Genomic DNA, 21,336 nt, shown 5'->3' with positions numbered 1-21,336 from the left:
CAACACATTCTCTTCCCCCAAATCTTCTTCTGGTATTCCGTACATTTCTTTCTCCCCTAAACCCTTCCTGGGCTCTTCCTCTTTAAGTTTCCCCATCTCGTATTCATAAAGAAGTAGAAGGAACAACAAAAACGCAAAAATTCTTCTCTACATCCTGTTTTCTCTCAAGGCCTTCATTTTTTCTTAATAGACCAAATGTCATTGTTTGCTTAGGAGTAGGAAACAGCCACTTTGGGCCTATAATGGAGATCTAAAGTCTTCTCTTTTGCCAACAGTTTTTTTCTAGTTATGTGATGTTAATATAGTTTTATTTTCCTGGCTGATTTCTGAGCTTACATTTTGACTGGACTTGAATGTTCTACAGCTGCTTTGCTTCTTTGGAAAAAACACAACCAGTTTTCTAGCTTTATTCCCCGGTTGTATGAGTATCCAGTCCTACTCTGTCTCTCAGACTGCTACTCCTCTAGGTGTTCAGTCATAGGGGCCACACCATAGCATTCCATTTTGGAAGAGACAGAGGGAAATTATCTGTTTCTCTTAACGTAACCATTTAATTTATTGTCTTGGGGGGACATTTGTGAAGAGGGGTGACTTGGCTGCTGATATCTCTCTCTGTAAAAAACATATTTCTAGCATTTGAGAGTACTCTGCATTTGCATGCAAAACAAGAGAAGCTCACCTCTTTGTACAGCCAAGTGGGATTGCTATAGACTTAGGATGCTGCTGCTTAAAATGGATTTTTACCTAAGCCGTATCATATCTTGTTTTTCCACTTCTTCCTTTGACTGCTGAATCCATTCCACATTCAGTGTACAGATTGACTTGGTAATAAAGATAGATAATCAATCACTAAGCTGGCAGAAAGACAAGGAAGGCATCCTGGCAGAGCCATCTGATCCCTGAGGAGAGAAGGATGTATGGAAGTTGGTGGCTGGCCAGAAGGAAACATTCCCTTGAGCATGAAACAATTAGGGACATTTTTCTCTTTGTACAGTTCATATTATCAGTTTACATTTGAATCCTTGAAGTATTACAAGAGTTCCTGAGCAGTAATTTACCTTCCAGATGTTTTGGTTATTTTTTGTTTCAATCTTGGTTTAATTTCTGGGTTTATTTTCTAAGTTATCAAAGCTTATTGCATGATAATGTCTGCATTTTGCAATTTATCAAAGCTTTTTTTATTTTTTGAGCAAAAGAGGTGTTTTTTTTTTTGTATGATCAGTCTTTGCCAACATACCAAGGACTCGTAAATAAATGTTCCTTAATTTTCATTACTTAATATGACTAAAGGAGATGGGTAGTGCGAAGAGGAATTGCATAATTTTAAGCCGTGGCTAACACAAAAACCGTAGCCAAATTGAATAATCCTGTAGGTGCACTAACCAGTTTACAGAATAATGTAACTAAAACAACATAAACCTGGGGAAGACATCCTACAGCCCTTTTAGTTTCTGAATTCTCCTTGTTTCTCTAGTAAATTTTCTGTTAATTCACCTGCGGTTTCCGAATACACAGTTTTACTGCATTCAAATGGCTAATGAGTTTGCTTCGTTGTTCCCTGACACTATAGCATTAGTGCAAGTAAAATCAGATGTTGTTGTTTTGAACATAGGTAGATTTTCTATTTTTAACATTTTCTTTTTCTTTTCTTTTTTTTCATCATCCAAAATCTTTAATAAGAGGATAAGATCTAGAGTTAGTTTTTGTAGCCTTGGCTGGCCAGTAGGCCTCTGGTGCACTCGAACTTCCAGCCCTTGGAGTGGATGTATGGTTTGGTGTGGCTGTATGGTTTGTTGTGGCTGTGTGGGGTTCCCGGTGCCTTGCCAAAATGCCGGTACACCTCTCGGCCCTTGCGAGGACCAGAGAGCAGGACGGTGCCACAGCCTTTGGGGGCGTCAGCGGCCAGCTGGTCAAAAGTGAGGATCTTGCCCCCGGCCCCGAGGATGCCGCTGCGGGCCCGGCTGGTCATGCGCAGTGCACACACCTTCAGTTTGGGCACTTCCTGAACCCGTACGTCATCCGTTATGGTCCCCATGTGTCCGGAAGTGGTGGGTTCTTGGTCTCACTGACTTCAAGAATGAAGCCGCGGACCCTCGCTCTGAGTGTTACAGCTCTTAAGGGAGCGCATCTGGAGTTGTTCGTTCCTCCCTGTGGGCTCGTGGTCTCGCTGGCTTCGGGAGTGAAGCTGCAGACCTTCGCGGTGAGTGTTATAGCTCTTAAGGCAGCGCGTCTGGAGTTTGTTCCTTCTGATGTTCGGATATGTTCAGAGTTTCTTCCTTCTGGTGGGTTTGTGGTCTCGCTGGCTTCAGGAGTGAAGCTGCAGACCTTCGCGGTGAGTGTTATAGCTCTTAAGGCAGCGTGGACCCAAAGAGTGAGCAGTAGCAAGATTTACTGCAAAGAGCAAAAGAACAAAGCTTCCACAGTGTGGAAGGGGACCCGAGCGGTTTGCCACCTCTGGCTCGGGCAGCCTGCTTTTATTCTCTTATCTGGCCCCACCAACATCCTTGCTGATTAGTAGAGCCCAGTGGTCTGTTTTGACAGGGTGCTGATTGGTGCGTTTACAATCCCCGAGCTAGACACAAAGGTTCTCCACATCCCCACTAGATTAACTAGATACAGAGTGTGGACACAAAGATTCTCCAAGGCCCCACCAGAGTAGCCAGATACAGAGTGTCAACTGGTGCATTCACAAACCCTGAGCTAGACACAGGGTGCTGACTGGTGTGTTTACAAACCTTGAGCTAGATACAGAGTGCCGATTGGTGTATTTACAATCTCTGAGCTAGATATAAGGGTTCTCCAAGGCCCCACCAGAGTAGCTAGATACAGAGTGTCAATTGGTGCATTCACAGACCCTGAGCTAGACACAGGGTGCTGATTGGTGTATTTACAATCCCTGAGCTAGACATAAAGGTTCTCCACGTCTCCACCAGATTCAGGAGCCCAGCTGGCTTCACTCAGTGGATCCTGCACCGGGGCTGCAGGTGGAGCTGCCTGCCAGTCACCGGCCGTGTGATGCGCTTGCACTCCTCAGCCCTTGGGTGGTCGATGGGACTGGGCGCTGTGGAGCAGGGGGTGGTGCTCGTCAGGGACACCAGGGCTGCACAGGAGCCCATGGAGGGGGTGGGAGGCTCAGCTGTGGCAGGCTGCAGGTCCCGAGCCTCACCCCGTGGGAAGGCAGCTAAGGCTTGGTGAGAAATCGAGCGCAGCACCGATGGGCTGGCATTGCTGGGGGACCCAGTACACCCTCCACAGCCACTGGCCTGGGTGCTAAACCCCTCATTGCCCCGGGCCGGCAGGGCCGGCTGGCTGCTCCGAGTGCAGGGCCCACCAAGCCCATTCCCACCCGGAACTCCAGCTGGCCCGCAAGTGCCGGAGGCAGCCCTGGTTTCCGCTGGCGCCTCTCCCTCCACACCTCCCTGCAAGCTGAGGGAGCCCGCTCTGGCCTTGGCCAGCCCAGAAAGGGGCTCCCACAGTGCAGCGGTGGGCTGAGGGGCTCCTCAAGTGCCGCCAAAGTGGGATCCCAGGCAGAGGAGACTCGGAGAGCAAGCGAGGGCTGTGAGGACTGCCAGCACACTGTCACCTCTCACCCACAGCCACATCCTTTCTGTTTTCCCGGTCAGAAAGCTTTATCTTCTGGATCATCTGGGAAAGGGACAGAGGTGGTCGGTTGGTGTGACTCATAAACAGCCTCTTCAGCACAACCTGGTTGAATGTGGAGTTGTTCTGTCTGAACAGAAACATGTACAGTTTGACCAACAGCCTCAGGTAGACCAATATCCTGGCTCTTGGGCTCCTTGTGCTGAACCTATGGGTTCTTGTTGGGCAGATGTCAACTCCCATGATGGCGCCTTCTGTTTTGTGTGTTGTTATTTTTTCCCTTGTGCACGGATAGGAGTTTCTCATTTGCCCTGTAACTAAAAGAAAAAAGTTACATAGATTTAAGTGTGGATTTCTTTTCACTGAGTTAATCAGGCATGTGATGATCTCACCTCATTTTTACATTTTTTTAATGTTTTATTTTTAATTATGGGTACATAGTAGGTATATATATTTACGTGATACATGTGATGTTTTGATATAGGCATACAGTGTGTAAAAATCACATCAGGGTAATTGGGGCAACCATCACCTCAAGTATTTATCATTTCTTTGTGATAGGAACATTACAGTTCTACTCTTTTAGGTATTTATAAATATGTAGTAAATTACTATTGACTGTAGTCACTCAATTGTGCTACCAGATACTATCTAACTGTATTTTTGCACCCAGTAATCATCCCCACTCCCCCAGTCCTTTCCCCCTACTACCCTTCCCAGCCTTTGGTAACTATCATTCTACTCTCTATCTCCATGAGTTCAATTGTTTTAATTTTTAGCTCCCACAAATAAGTGAGAACATGTGAAGTTTGTGTTTCTGTGCCTGGCTTTTTTTCACTTCACACAATATCCTCTAGCCTCATCCATGTTGTTGCAAATAACAGGATTTTATTCTTTTTATTGCTGAACGATAGTCCATTGTGGATAAATACTACATTTTGTTTATCCATTCATCTGTCGATGGACACTTAAGTTGATTCCAAATCTTGGCTATTGTGAAGAGTGCTGCAATGAACATGAGAGTGCAGATATCTCTTATATATATTGATTTTATTTTGGGGGGATATATACCTAGAAGTGAGAATCCTGGATCACATGATAGTTCTGTTTTTAGTTGTTTTGAGGAACCTCCATAGTGTTCTCCACAGAGAACATTTATGTTTTTCTTTTCTTTTTTTTTTTTTTTTGAAATGGAGTTTTACTCTTTCACCCAGGCTGGAGTGCAGTGGTGTGATCTCAGCTTACTGCAACCTCTGCCCCCCCGGGTTCAAGCGATTCTCGCGCCTCAGCCTCCAGAGTAGCTGGGATTATAGGTGCCCGCCGCCATGCCCTGCTAATTTTTATATTTTTGGTAGAGATGAAGGAGTTTCACCATGTTGCCCAGGCTGGTCTCAAACTCCTAACCTCAGATGATCTACCCACTTCTGCCTCCCAAAGTGCTAGGATTACAGGCATGAGCCACCACACCCAGCCACATTTATGTTTTTCTAATTGTTTGTTTGATTTTTAGCTAAGGAAATAGCAATTGTGTTTTTTTATTATTGTGTTAGATTCCATTCTTTTTTGCATATTGAGGAACAACTGTTATCCTTAGTTTGCATCTTTCTTATTTCTTCTCATTATCTTTGTGTTCTTCACTGTTTTCTCTTTCCCTCTAGAAACTTGTCAAGTTTGACCAGTATGTCACCAACTCAATATTCTGCAATGCCAATTCTGCTTCTTATTGTTGCCAAAGAAGATTTATATTTGTCTTTCCAGCTGTGTTTTCAATTTTTATGAAATTATTTCTTATCCCACCTGTCTCTTATCCATTGTACCTCATTATACCCTTGAACTAGCCTTTGCTCTCTTTTTGGTTTTCTTACTTGTTTCATAAAAGTATTTTTATTTAATTTCAGAGAAGTAGACTGCTTTGTAGTTGTGTGTGTGTGTGTTTCAGGATGCACGTAAATTTGTAGAAGTTACTCTTCCTATAAAATTCTTTGAGTTGAAATCCATTTTAAAAAACCTCAATATTTTTATAGACTCCATGCAATAGTACATATTTAAATTTTCCATTCCTTCATCTAGAAATAAGAGTTGTTTTCCAGACACATTTTTTTCCAGGTACAAAATGCCTTCTCTCTGTCCTATCTCCAAAAGACATTTTTTTTTTTTTTGCTTCATAGTTGGAAGCCTGAAGTTTCAAACTCTGTTTCAAGTGCCTAGCAGAATTTTATAATAATAATAGCTAACATATACATAGCATTCACCATATTCTAGGTATTGTTCCAAGAGCTTTACATATTTTCATTCATTTGATCCTCCCAAAAGCCCTATTAGGTAGATACTAATATATTCCCTATTTTACAGATAAGAAAATTTAGGAATAAGGAGTCCAAATAACCTTTGGATACCACATGGCTGGAAAGTGGGAGAGCCAGTATCATAACCCAGGATGTTTTGACCTCAGACTCTACCTCCTTATCTTAGACTTTACCTCCTTATCTTACTACCTCCTTACTATCTTACTATAACTTGTCTACTGTAGCTTATGTTCTTGTGTGTGTTTGTTTTCCATACTAGAGGTTCATAACCTTTTTGTATCTCAGTTATCTCAATGAAATAAAACTTAAAGTATAATAATAATAAAAAAGAGATAATAAAAAAATGAAGTATTCACTAATGTGCATTCAAAATTTTGCATACAGTCTTACGTGATCTTGTGTGCTATATAGATCTCTGGTTCCCCTGGGTTTAGATTCTCTGCTCTAATGGATCAAGTACACTCTGAACACCCCAGTGCGAGGGCTGTTCCTGATGCTCTTGAAGATTCCTCAAAATATGTCATCCATATTCCCCTTACATCCAGATTAATTGTTTTCTGGAAATTGTATCCCACTAGCTGAAAGAGAGATCTTGGCCAGATAAGATGGGGAATGACAGTCAAATAGCCTGGAAACAAAGTACTCATGAGACAAGGAAATTTTTGACTCACTTTCTGGGGATTATTGATTCAAGGGGGTAAACAAGGTGACAGCATATTAATGTTCTCCCAGATTATGCAGAAAATCTTGTATTCTTTCTAGTAATTTTGTGGCAGTTTGTAACAAGTCATATGTTTCATTAACTACAAGAATAGTGGAAAAAATCTGTGGTTTCAGTTTTACTGTGTTGTGAATGTGTACACTGTTTCTCATGATCTCATAAACATGTTAGTAGAAATGAAGGCAATCACTGCTCACAAGGAAGAATCCAGGTTTTAAGGGGCCTAGAGCTTTTGCAATCTTAAGGATCATTTTAAGTTTGAATACTAAATTTTGAGTAATTAGGTATAAAAGTGAATATTTATTTAGAAAGAGAAAGGAATCACAGTAATTAAGCATTAAAAAGCTGACAATGATTGATTAAATAATCATGATTTTTCATTATGGAGGTTGATGTCAGCCTTCTGCTTGTCAATTTTTGACATTTCTGGTTAAGCGAGTCATACAACATCTATGTTTACTGCTCATTCATCTTGCAAGTAGAAACATTGTGGATAGACATTTGTATATGTACCATATATCAGCTAGGCACTCACAAGGTATAAATGTTATAATGCAAGTTATATTTTTTCTTTTTACACTGAGCAAAGAACCATATGTAGCAATAAAGCCATTTGTTCAATAGAACTATATGATCATAAAATTTTAGAGCAAAGATGGATAGAGTGGATATGACTGTATCAGTGATGCTTTTCATTTCAGTATGAGTGAAAGAGTGTTAAACACTGTCATCGAAAGAAAAAGTGGATTGTTTAGTATTACAACTAGGCTAAGTTAGATATCAAGTAATCCAGATACAAGTTTATTGCTATAAGATGAACTTTTTAGTTTTTTTATGTTTTGAAAGTAATTTTAACATTTGCATTATGATGAGAATTTTTGCTTATTTAAAGCTATGACCTTACTTGATTTATATTTTAAAATACACTGCCATCAAAATATTTGAAGATGTTATTTCTTTTAATTATAAATAATAGAACTAAATATCAGAATTTCAAGATAAAACTTTAAAAGACAGATGTTTTACAGAGTACAAATATATTTCTGATTTGTAGAACTAGTGACTTTTACAGCTGTCCTTCAGCCTTTTTCCATTTAAAAGTTGTCAGGCAAACAAGTTTAAATTGTAAAAAAAAAGAAAAAGTAATAAAAGACAGGCAAACCCCAAGCCTTTATTTTGGCTTCGTTTCTGTATATTCTTCCATATTAATACTTTCTTTCATCTATTTTATATAAAATAAATGAAAAATCTGGTGTATGGACAAAGCAGAAGCCAAGCATCCAATACTACAAGAAAATTCAGCTCCATCGTTCTTCTATCAGTTAAATTTCTTCTTGTCCCCATTTTCAAAGCACTGACAGTAAGTAGAGGACAAAGAACTATGGTAGTTCAGACACTTTAGAAAAAGTTCTTGTTATTTCACTATCTCTTCCCATTAAAGCTACTGTAATTCTCAGCTATTCTACAGCTAAATGACAGAAGGTAGCGGTAGTTTAAAGCAGTTTTAGAAGATTTAGTAGCAGTTAGTGTTTAGCAATTGGTCTCACACTGGTCTTTGAAATGCCAAAAGTAAAGCTCCAAGAAAATAAATAATTCCTTCTCTTTTTTAACTGAATAAATATTTATTGTGAATCTTAGTGATGTTGTGGGAGATTCAAAAGAAATATTACAGGTGTTTAGAGGCTCGTTAGAAAAAAAAAGACACATAGGAAACCAAAGTTAACAATTCAAGATTTCAGTCGGGTGCAGTGGCTTACTCCTTTAATTCCAGTGCTTTGGGAGGCCAAGGCAGGTGGATCGCTTGAGTTCAGGAGTTCAAGACCAGCCTGGCCAACATGGTGAAATCCTGTCTCTACTAAAAATACAAAAAGTAGCCGGGCATGGTGGTGCATGCCTGTAGTATCAGCTACTCGGGAGGCTGAGGCAGGAGAATCACTTGAGCCCAGGAGGTGGAGGTTGTAATAAGCCGAGATTGCACCACTGCAATCCAGCCTGGGCAACAGAGGGAGACTCCGTCTAAAAAAAAAAAAAAAAAAAAAATCCAAAATTTCATTCATCAAATGTGTATTTCATGAAGGACAGGGTACAAGGTTGGGAATACAATGATGCAAAGAGACAGATCGCCAGCCCTTGAGTCTCATGGTCTGATGGAGATTAATAAAGAGCCTGACCTCAAGGTGGGGCTGGTTGTGAGAAGGGATGGGTCAAGAGCGCTATTCACATTTGGTTACTTGGGAGTGAAAATGGGTGTGCACCAGGAGTAATAAGAATGAGGTCTTCAAAGCAGGAATTTCTGCTGAGACTTTGAAAGGTCTAAGTGACATGTTTGGTATAGCTTGATGATGGAACTTTCAATGCCAGAATAGAGTCTGGATTTGAGCTGGTAATGAGGACCTTTTCCAGTTTTGAGTAGAGGAAAATAACATGAAGATATTGAGGACATATATTTTGATACTCCAAAATCCATTAAAACACATTAGGTGAATATTGAAAGTCAGGTCATCAATAACATTCTTTTTCAAAGTTTCTTTTGATAGGAGAATTACACTTGACAAAGGGAAAAGGCTTAAAAGCTTACAAAATGGAATTCACGACTTTAAGGTCAATAATTCTACATTCAGCAGTCAACTAAAATTAGAGACAGTACTATCATATGCCAGGCACTTGCCAGTACGCAGTAGTAAACAAAATAAAGGGGGGGGTCTTCTCTCATGGAGCTCAAGAGTCTAGTAGAGTTAACCACTATTTGTGTGCTATGCTAAGCAACTGATAATGCATTTTAATTACCATTGAGTGTAAAGCACCCTTACTTCTGTTTTACACAAGAGGTTAAGAAGCTTATCTATGGTCTTACAGCTAGAGACAAAGGTAGAGATTTTTAATATTATAGTATGCTGTCTACAGCAAAGCTGTGGCTTCAGAAATTTACTAGTACACATTTAATTCCCTTTAACTGGGTTATTTTTAAAGGCTATTTAAAAGCAGAAAATTGTTAACCATGGCTTCTCTTCCAGCAGTGGCATGGGAAGGAGCAGCAGGGTTTATGGAGGAGTCTTTGAATATATTACATATACATATACATACACACACACACATATATATGTATATATATGAATAAATTTCAAAACTCTATGTCTTTTGAGAATTTGATTATGTCTAGGTGAACATATCTTTAATATATTTGGGGTTCTCTGGGACTCATGGAATCAGATATGAATTTCTCCAGATTTGGAAAGTTTTCTTTAGATACACTTTCTGCCTCTTTCTATGTTCTTTCTGAAATACCCAAAACATGTATATAGGTTCTCTTGACAGTGTCTTATAGTTTCCATTTCTTCATTATTTTTTATTTTTTGTTTTTGTTCCTCTTACTGGGTAATTTCAAATGACCTATCTCAAGTTCATTGATTCTTTCTTTTTGAGAGTCTACTGTTGAAGCTCTTAATGGAATTTTTACTGTACCTATTGTGTTCTCTAGCTCCAGAATTTAATGATTTCTATCTCTTTGTTTTACTTCTCATTTTGTTTATGTATTGTTTTTCTGATTTCATGTAGCTCTCTATATTTATTCTCTTGCAGGTCATTGAGCTTTTTCAGTAGGATTATTTTGAATTATTTGTCAGGCAGTCCATACATCTCCATTTTTAGGGTTGATTACTGATGCTTTGTTATGTTTCTTTGATGGTGTTACATTTCGTTGATCATTCATGATTCTTATGGTCATGCATTACTGTCTGTACATCTGAAAAAGTGGGTACTTATTCCAGCCTTTACAGATTGCCTTCAGTAGAGAAAACCCTTCATCAGTCAGCTTATTCAGAGATTTTGTTCACACAATATGATGTGATCAATGGCCAGGCTAGCCTGTCACCTGGTTTGTAGCAGTGGACTTAGAGCCTACATGTTAAGAGCCAGCCTGAAGTGAAGATTTACAGGTGCTTGAGCCTGACCTGGATGGATTCTGAGTCTTCAGATACCAGCCTGGAGTATGAGGCTGTGGGGACTTGCCTATTACTGAGTTTTACTGAGGTGAGGCTTGTGTTGGGGTAAGAGAAAATCTGGTTCTCATTTCATTCTCCTTTCCCATACAATAGGTATCTGAGCCATACTGTCTGGGATGAGTGAAAGAATAATGTGGGTAATGAGAAACTGTTTTTATTCCCTTCAATCAGTCTTTTCTTATTTATTTGTTACACCCAGATGCTGTAATCTTTCACTTGGTTTTCTTAGCTCTTGTGAAGGTATTATTTTGTGTTGATAGTTGTTCAAATTGATATTTTTGTAAAGTGCTGAGCACTGGACTATCCTATTCTACCACCTTGCTGACGTCATTACTTATCTTGGTGTCACGTAGCTCTGTCAGACATCTGAGGTCCTGTTAGAGACAGGTTTCTCATTCAGGTGAAGGTATCTGAAAAACCCTTATGCAGACTGTTGTGTGCCACTATTTTCTCTCTTCAGATGGGTTAAGGATGCCCTACTTTCAAGGCATCCTGGAGAAGCATCTGCCACAGCTGGCCCCTTCACACATGTTCGGTGCTCCACCAGGGTACACCAGCCTAGGCAGAGGCCACAGGGGAAAAGCCAAACTGCTCCTGGAAGAAGTACTTGGTAGCTTTAATTCTGGAACTGTCCTCTATCTATCTATCTAAATACGTGGTAGCTTAATTCTGGAACTGTCCTCTACCGATTTATCTATCTATCCATCTGTCATATATCTCTTTACTAAATATTAGTAATAAGATTAACTTTTATTGAATTTAATAAGCCTCTGTGCCTTTTCATAAAAACAATATTTTATATTGAAACTAAATGTATTTTAACTTGAAGAGTTTACTTTAATATCTAGGGGGCACAAAGAAATTTGTTTAACTTACTATTTTTTTAATATTATCTGATTTACCAGATATCTGCATGTTCATGACCTGCTTTTCTTCTTAAATGAAAACAGCTTCATTGTATTTATTATGACATATGTTTATTGTAAAAGTTCAAACTATAAAAATATGAATAATAAAAAACTGCCTGAAGCCCACCAGTTATTAATTTATGATAGTAATAAATATCTAATAGATGAGTGTGCCTACACATTTATACATATTTAAAACTATAGAAGTTATATTTTGTAATCTGTTTTATACACTTTTTAATTGAAAACTATGTTACATAAGACATTTAATGTCAGATGATAGAGATTTACATTGTTATTTTTAATGACCATAGAGAAATGTATTGTTTAAAATATTTAAATAAACTGATCTTATACTTTAATTTTCAAAATGAAACAACTTGAGAGTGAAAGGGAACTCTGTTTACAATCATCATGAAACAAGAGCCATGAACTGGAATTGTCCTAGGAAAACCAGGATACATGACTGCACTCTATTTAACCAATTCCGTAATGCTGGACATTCAAATTGTTTCTAATTCTTGAGACAATTTGAATGTGATGAATTATCTGCATATTATCTGCATATTTGCATGCTTATCTGATCAGCAATTTAGGAAATGTTCCTGTATATAACTTCTGAGTCAAAGGATATATACAACTAAAATATTGGTAAATGTTTCCAAAATACTTTTCAAAAGCTTATGCATATTTATACTCCCATTAAAAGTACCAGGGAGGATATTTCCCTCACTTTATCTTCAAAGTAGATAAATCACTTTTCTTAATCTTTGCCAAATTGATAGGTAAAAAGTCATATCTTGTTTCTAATTTTTATGTTTTGTTTTTGATTAGTAAATATTTTCTTTGTTTTTACTATTTAGTGCCAATTTTTATGTATATGGCAATATATGAGTAATAAGGGGTTAAGAGAGAGAGAGAGAAGGTGTCACCTGTTCTTATACTTCACCCATGTTTCTCTGTAACATACTTTTTTGGGTTTTCATTGATTGTAGGCATTTTTGTGTTAATGGATATTTATCCTTTTACGATTTAGTATTATAATTTTTAAGTACATAGGCTTTGGAATCAATCCAAGCTTAGTGCAAACTGTAGTGCAAGAATTACTAGCTCTAGGACTTTCAACAAGCTCACTGAGATTTATATATCTTTCATTTGTAAGATAGGAATACAGAGTTATTGAAATGATTAAATGATGCCTATAAATGATAAAAAACATATAATAATAATAATAATAAAGGTAACTACTAAATTCATTGTTATCAGAATTATGTTGCAGGTATATATTTCCATTTTGTCAGTAGCACCTTAAGTTTTTTAAGCTACTTATATCATTCAAAATTTCTTGCTCTTCTTTTAAAAGTCGGCAGGATGTTCAACATTTTTCTTTATATTTTCTTACCTTAGATGTCATGTCTTATAGAGGACACCACTAATAAGAAAATGATTATCTATATTTTCTTCTAAAGACTTTATGGTATGATTTTTGCATTTTGAGTCACCTGAAATTTAATTTGCTGTTGTAAGTAAGATAGAGCTACAGTTTTTTCTTTCTTTCTTTTTTTTTTTTTGCTCTAGATGACTACCCAGTTGCCCTAGCCACTATTGAAAAGTCAGTTGCCTTTCTCATATTTGAACTAACAGTTTTGTCATATACTAAGTTATATTTGAGTCTATTTCTGAACTCTCTGCCCATCAGTTTATTTACTTCTGTTCAATTGCCATACGTTCTTCATCTCATTCTACTGCTCGTATTGCAATCTCCCTCCACACTTCTGTATACTTTCCAACTGTACCAGACTCCAATTTCCCAAATATGTCTTCCTATATTTTACACTTTCATACCTAGTACTGTCATTCAATTTGCCTTAAGAGTGTTCTACTCCCTTCCAACACATACTTATCATGTAGCTTTTTGGCATCTTCGAAGCTTCAGTACAAGCATCACTTCTACTAAGCAGTCTTTCCTTAGAATCTAGTCATGTTTTGTTATCCTTTTTCTGTACTCTCATGGAACCATATCAATATTTCTACCAGGATAGTTTTCACATGGTAATCCATGATTTACACACATTGATTGTATGTCTTCTCCCCTAGAAAGTGTCCAGAGACTGTCCCTTATTCAACTTGTATCCCCAGTGCCTGAAGCATAGGAGATGTCCAATAAATATATTTCTGTGAATGAGTAATTTTGGTTTACTAAATGTTGTAAAATGTTCAGTTAAAGGAAAACATGTTGTTCCCTTTAATAATTCAAAGCAGTTTCAACCAAAGGCCTGAACCGCATAGTAAATTATAGAAACAAGAGAAGTGAGCAAAAGTTCCACTTTTGTTAATTTTGCTACAGTTGGAAGAAGAAGTGGGTGATTTCATGGACAAAAGTAACATCTTTCTAGTAAGGAACAAGCAAACACACACACACACACACACACGCTCACACACATATACATATATACATATATATGTATGTGTATCTATATATTCATATATATGTATATATATGAATGATATATGCTCAGGGGAATATATATATTCATATATACATGAATGAGCTATGCTCGGGGAAAGGAGTAGGAACAAGGTTCATCTGTCTGTTTTACTTTTTTGTTTTTGTTATTGGCCCTGAAAACAAAATTTAGATATTAGAGCAAAGAATATGAATTTGATGAAAAATTTTATACTATTTTAATGGGGAAGAAATGGAAAAATTTGTTCCCCATTAGGGAACAAATGGAAAAATTTGTTCCCCATTAGGGAACAAATGGAAAAATTTGTTCCCCATTAGGGAACATGGAGGGATATTTGACTTCAGAGGCATATGGCATTGTGGAGTAGAAAAAGCTCTTCTATGTCCCTGGTGATGGAATGAAGTAGACAAGACATGAAGGGTTTTTGCGCCATAATCACTTCTTGGAATAGTGAAGCTTTCACAGCCAAACAGAACAGAACAAAAATAAAAAAATTGTTTCTGAGTCAAAGAAGTTATAACCCAAAATTATTTCTGATTCTGAGTACGTAATTATTTTGTTCAAATATTTAAATTCATATTACATGCCCCAAACTGAAAATACAGCAAAGAGTGCAGCAAGGTCCCTACTCTCACTGAGAATACAGAGTTCCCTGTGTTTAGTCTGGTGAGGAGAAACGTGTCAATCATGGTCTAAACTAAAAGTGAGAGTAGATAGAGGATAAATAATGTGTATATTTATATTTTCCCTTGGTATTTCTATACTATAACAAGTTATTAAATGACTTGTACTTTCATGATTACTTATTTTCTAACAGCATTTATTACTGCTTTCTTCCCATTTTATATCTCCATCCTGCACTGTACATGTCCATTCCCTAGTAATGGCTACTGATATTATAGATCTGGCTGCTCAGAGAGATCAGGAGTCTTCTCTAAAGTGGTTCTCAAACCCTGGTATAGATAAGAATATGTTATGGGGTTTTGAAAATGGGCTTCTCCTCTGAGTGTTCTGATGCAGTAGGTCTGAAATGGAATTCTGTCTTCTAAGTGTATCCCAAGTTGAGAACCACCACTCTGTGGAATTGAACAAGTATACTTAGTGATTGTAGATGACATCATTACTTAGAAAATGAGGTGGCGGTGTTTGAAGAAAAGTAATTTTTTATTACCTCTGCATTTTATATACAATATATATAATTTTGACCATCAACAGCTAGTAATAGCTATCATCCCCAGGTAGTCAGACCGAGAAATGGCTGGCATCTAGTTCAATAGCTATATTTTAAGGTCTGATCCATCAGGGTGTAAGTGGTATGCTGAGTTTTATATATGTTCCACTCTCCAACCTATTTAAAGAGCCATTAAATCATTAACAACCAAATGAATCATGCCAATGATGTCATGCCTTTTCCCGCATGTGTGTATACCTTTACTCTTGCCTGACTGGCAAATCTCTCTCTCTCTCTCTCTCTAACACACACACACACACACACACACACACACACACACACACACCAATATGCTCATGCATACTCACACAGGCACAAAATTATCCTATCTTTAGATTTTTGTTGGACTCTTCTCTTTTGTAAAACAATCAGCATAACAACTGAAAAAAGAATTTGAAAGAAAGAAATATTTTTCTTCCTCTTCTCCTCTCTGGCTACCTCCCAGCAAACTAAGCTATGCAGTTCTGGATTCTGTCTGACACATCTTAACTACTGACATTTAGCAGATGCTTCTCCAAGAAATGGGGGAGGGTGAAGGTGAAGCAGGGGTGTGATATAAGTAATTAGACTAACGATGTCTCAATTATCAAGATGTTCCCACAGTGTCCCCTTCTGTTAGCAAATCTGGAGCAGGAAGCCTGTCTTTAGGAAAGGAAAGGTTGAGTAAAAAGATACATTAATTTGAAAGTTAGAAGTTCTAAATTTAGTATTTATACCCCCCAAAAGGGCAGATAATTGCAAGCTTTAATCTATACAAGATCACTGAACTGGTAAAAATAAAGTTAGTTTATAATAGCCCCCTCACCTCCAGCCCTTTGCCATGGCTGAGAGGATAATGTGATTGTCTCCATTCATGTTAACTGATTCACCTCCTTCTTTCTCTGCGGGCCTCACTAAGTAGTTATTCTTTGGTAGAGCACAAAGAATTCCAGATTATGCTGCTCAGGTCAAAAATTTAGTGTATTCTGTTCATTTAAGAGTAATTGTACCCTCAGGGTTGGGTTGCATCACTGTAATGTAGAAATTGGAAATGTTGGCTGGCCTTTTCAACATATCACATATAAACTTGAGAGTAATTAGTTCCTTACCATTATCCACTATTTGCATTTGGAAAGAGAGAAAATAAGTACTCAGCAAGAGAGAGCAAGCATGTAAAAAGCCAAAGTGGAGGCAAAATATATTTTAAGTTCAATAATGCATGCCAGTCCAGGTCTGTTCCTGGAGTCTTGCTGAATCCTTTACTTGTGGTCTAGGAAATCTCTCTCTGTACATGGGCAAGATTTTGAAATGGGCAAAAGAGATTGCTGGATATCATTTCAGTGAAATGCTGAAACTTCCAAGGATTGTCTGGTCCTATGGAGGTGTCTGCCTTCATTTTATTCTGTTTTTAACTAGGCTATTTCACAATGCTGACAAGAAGTTAACCTGTAGAAATCCAAAAGCAATGCAAATGATTCCTGTCCATAGAAATCCAAATTATGTCTGGTGGAATGCAATTGATTATCAATCTGTGGATATTAGATATGAAACAGTTTTATTAGTTTTTGCATCCATTGTAAATGTTTCAGCATTTCTAATAAGACTACGAGTGTGTGATACTTTGAGTGCCTTTTTGAAATAGTTACAGCATCTATGATTTCTCTTATTAATTAATGAGTTAAATAAAATCTTCCATGTGTTTAAATCTGTATGTCATGTTTATATGTCTTTTTAAGAATTGTCCTTTGTCATCCTTTTAGTGAATGCCACTTTAATTTAGTTAGAAGAAATTTGTTTGTTGCAGCACCAAAGGGTTGTAACTATTGCATAGAGTACCTTTTTGCTTGCTCTTTTTGTTTGTCCGTTTTTTTTAACTAAGACAATCTACTTGACAAAACAAACCATCATGAGAAGGTGGTTTTGACACTTTAAGCTTAGAATAAATTGAAGTGTGTCTATAAAAACATGAAATATTCTTTTTGAAAGTACCATATAAATGTTAGTGCCTATTGCTAATGAACAGAATTGAATGGTATTAAGAGAAAAGTTATTAAGCTTCAGTGATACTCTTTCATATTGTATGTAACCACCACAGGTATTGCTTTCTTTTTTTAAGTCAATGATTTTGAGTTTCATTGCCTTTAAATAGTACTGGAGACTGCAAAATTCTAATTTTTGATGACTTCTTCTCCAGCATTTTTTATCCGTGTTCAAACCTCCTGTTATAACATTACCTAGTGACAGAACTATTATGATTTCTAAGATTGTAGTTTATTTCATTTTATCTTGGTTTTTGGTGCCTTAGTTTCCAAAGTAAATTACCTAAAAGACTTCACTCCAAGAAGTGTTACAGATGCTGTCATGCATTTTGCTATGTGTCCATTTTGTTAGTTTCAAAGTCTGACTTCTCCTGATCTCATCCTAAGATTATGTGCTCTATTCCATTTACAGTCCCATAGTCCCATAACTACTGGATGTAATGAGTATAATTCCAGCAATCTGGCAGTGCCACAGTAGAAAACATTGATGAATCTGAATTTGATGCATGAAGGCTCTACAGACTGTTGTTTTGGCATTTTAAGATCAAAACACCTCTTAAGAGAGATGATTCTTCCTTCTCTGAAATTGAGGGCAGAGTCCGGAATGGAATCACTGAAGTTCAACATAAATGAAATGTAACACATTTTAATTAATAGTATTACCAGGCAAACTTTTTAAAGAGAGTAGCGAGACAAGTCCATAGAGCAATGCATTTTCCTTGTGTCTTTTTATCAAGTGTTGACCTCTGTGGTAGTGAGAATTCTAAAATGCACCCTAAATTCTCATCTGAACATACATGCCAGGTGTAATCTACTCAGCTTCACTGTTGTTGGGACCAATGAACATAACAGGATACCAGGCCATTGATTAGGCTATTAATCAGTTGGCTTTGAGCTAATCAAAAGGGATATTGTCCTGGGTGGGCCTAACCTGATCAGGTAACCCTTTTAAAAGAAGGTCACACACTGGAATCTCTCTCCCGCTCCTTTGTAAGAAAACAAATATGGTGAACTGCCTCTGGTGAGCTCCATGTGGCTAAGACCTGAGGCAGCTTCTAGGAGCTGTGGGCACTTCTTGGCTGACAGCAAGAAAATAGGAGCTTCCATCCTACAACCACAAGAAATTGAATTCTGCCAGCAACATACCTGAGTTGGAAGAGCACCTTGAACTCCAGATGAAAACGCAGTTCTACCAACATGTCGATTTCAACCTGGTGAGGCCTTGAGCAGAGGACTCAGTTATGTGTGCCCTGCCTTCTGATCTGCAAAAACTGTGAGATAATAGATAGGTGTTGTTTTAAGCCAGTGAGTTTGGGCTAACTTTTTACACAGCAAGAGAAAACTAATGCAACCACTCTTCAGAAGTGGTCATTACAGACCTTGAAGGATATGTTGGTGTAAACTCAGGTTTCCTCAGAAAATGATATGTAGGGGCTCTTCAGAGAGAATCCACGGGAAGCCAATTCAATGGAGTGGAACACAGCTTGTTAAGGATGCCTGAGGAATTTGAACACAGATGCACTCTCTAGCTTGGCAAGGTGTGTCTCCCCTGAAGTAGAGCTTCTCATGCACGCAAAACTGGGAGAGGAACCATTTTCTTCCCACAATTTGTTGTGGGCTACTCCTTTTGTAAAATGCAATAAACATAAATGAATACAAAATGTAAAACTTTTTAAAAAGGACATTCAAAATATAAACTCCAATTTTTTTGTCATTCAACAGATACAGATTTACTCTGTGAAGTTGCCATGCCACATTCCAAATGCTTACTTTCCATGTTGGCACTTATCTCCTCTGAGACTAGTTACGAACAGCAGACCAACCCAATATGTGAATCGCATTCTAAGGCGCACTGCTCGGAGAGGCACCAAATTCCACCAATGCCCTCTCTGCTTCTATGCCTGGAATGTACATCTAGCGTTCAGCAAAGATAACTTGCTATGCTCAGAGAGGACCATGCCTAATTATAGGTATTTTCTATTTTGGAGCTAGCTGGTCATTTTTTAGTTCAGTGTAGGTACTCCCCCACACTTGCAATAAAAAATATAAATGGTAGCTCCAACTCCACTTTTTAATAGCCATGTGATCCTGTAAAGTTATTTATGCTTCCCAAACCTCCTTTTTTTCTTCTTTGTAAAATGGCAATAATATCAGTAACATATCTCTTATGGTTGTGAAGATTAATGAAGTAGCAGGTATGCATGTGTTTTGCAAGCTGTTAAGCACTTTACACATGCATGAATTAATGGTATTTCTATTCTTAGAGTTTCCCTCAATAACTCATTCCAGCATGCTCTGCACAGAGGTTGGGAAATGAGAAAAATCTGGCCATGCGCTCTAAACAACTTGATTTTACTGTTACTAACAATTTCTGGGAATCACTGAGAACCATGTGTGTGTAAATGGCAGATACTGAAAAGATCTCTTTGTTACATTAATAACAGGCTCCTCTGAAACTCTTGTTTATGTGTAGAATGTTTCTAATTAATAACATAAGCAGGAACAATGGTCATTGAATTCCATCCTCTAATCATGGCCTCCATTCTGCAGCTATTCTCATGGGTATGTGAGGCAGGCAGGACTTGTTGTATTCAAGGAACATCTGCAATACTCTGTCTTGTACCATCAGCAGGCATTGTGGCATCTTAACATTACAACTTCTAGAAATGGAACAGGGAGAGGGAGACAGCCACATCAGGCTCACAACAGGAATCCCAGCTCTGCCCGTCAGTAACAGGAATTTGCGTGGTCAGATTGCTCCGGCAATGCATTTATTTTACACATAAATACAAAAACCATTTTAGATTATTACTCATAAGGTTAAAATACTTTCTTCTCTGTGGTTACCTTCAACTTTTTACCTTTAAAAGAATCACTTTAAAGTAGATTTATTACATGATAGTCTCGTTTCACTTAGAGAATTAAAATTAAATATTATGACGTCCTAGCTGATTTTTTTTTTTTTTTTTTTTGCCACTGGATAGAAATGGAATTCTCTCTTCAAATATATTTTCCAGTTCACTATCCCATTGCCTGTTTCTTTTAATCCTTATGAGTGAACCTACAAAAACAAAATCCCTCAGAGAGGAGGCAAATCCCTGTGGCTAACACTCCATGAGTCACTTTGAATATTTGTTATGACCTCAGTATCATACTATATCTGTGCCTTCTGTATTATCTAAACTTTGTCTTACAGAGTCATTAAGAAAATTGAGTATGTTTTGAGTGTGGGGGAGGCCTAGAAATAATATATTTTGTTTAATGAGAAAGCACATTCCTTAGACACAGTGGCTGCAATTTGTGAGACCTACAATTCATTAAACAGTCCAAGTGGGCACATTCTTGTGCAAAGACCAACGGAATGTTTCTTATTGGTCAGGACAGCTGAATTTCTGCTGTTGATGGTGACATCTTCCCGAATATATCTGCAAGGAAATGTCCTTCTAAATTATAACCTAGTAGCCAATAAATTCTGTAGTAAGACTAAATATAAACAGAATTCAGGAAAATGGTGAAATGGGAAAAAAATATTAATAAGAAAAAAGTGAGAGATGAAATTTTAAGGGTAAATTTCTGTGTGTATTGTGTGGTGACAGGGAAGAACAAAGAACCCAGAGATTCTCTAGATTCTCTCAGCTTTTCTGAACTCTATGTATCTTTCTGAAATCAGAACTTCTCTTCCTGACCTAACTCAAATTATTTTATTTTGCTCAGAATTTCATTTCATTCAAGTGATAATTCTATTAAGAACAAACGGGACAATGATGACTAGAGTTACAGTTCAGCAAGCCCAGTTGGACAAGAGCTCTTAACTCTGTTGCCTAAAATACATTCATTGGAATCCTGGAATACTCTTTAAACACTATTGCTGTATTAATAATGATATTATAATCCAAGACATACTTCTAGCGAGCACTTTCTGTAAGTCTTAGAAAAGTCTTCTAAACAATACATCTTGTCAATATGTGATTGCTGCTACTGTAAAATAAAGACTGGGCAGAGTGAGAAGCCAAGGATATGCAAAATTATAGCCACATTCTTATGTCGGCTACAACTCTAGTCTGCTATCCATGGAGCTGAATC

General features: G+C 37.6%; 1 protein-coding gene across 1 annotated transcript; it reads right to left on the bottom strand.

Annotated features, from left to right (window-relative positions):
* Positions 1-1,696: 1,696 nt before the first annotated feature.
* LOC129485428 (large ribosomal subunit protein eL18-like) lies at positions 1,697-6,430 on the bottom strand. Its single transcript, XM_055284700.1, has 3 exons — positions 6,367-6,430; positions 3,591-3,917; positions 1,697-2,055 (listed from the first exon to the last, which is right to left on the bottom strand). Exons 1-3 carry the CDS (start codon positions 6,428-6,430, stop codon positions 1,697-1,699), a joined length of 750 nt encoding a protein of 249 aa, XP_055140675.1.
* Positions 6,431-21,336: the final 14,906 nt, after the last annotated feature.

Source organism: Symphalangus syndactylus, chromosome 6, assembly GCF_028878055.3.
Source record: "Symphalangus syndactylus isolate Jambi chromosome 6, NHGRI_mSymSyn1-v2.1_pri, whole genome shotgun sequence".
NCBI classification, from domain to species: Eukaryota; Metazoa; Chordata; class Mammalia; order Primates; family Hylobatidae; genus Symphalangus; species Symphalangus syndactylus.
Note: the sequence above shows the minus strand (reverse complement) of the source record. Positions and strands in the feature narration are given on the sequence as shown.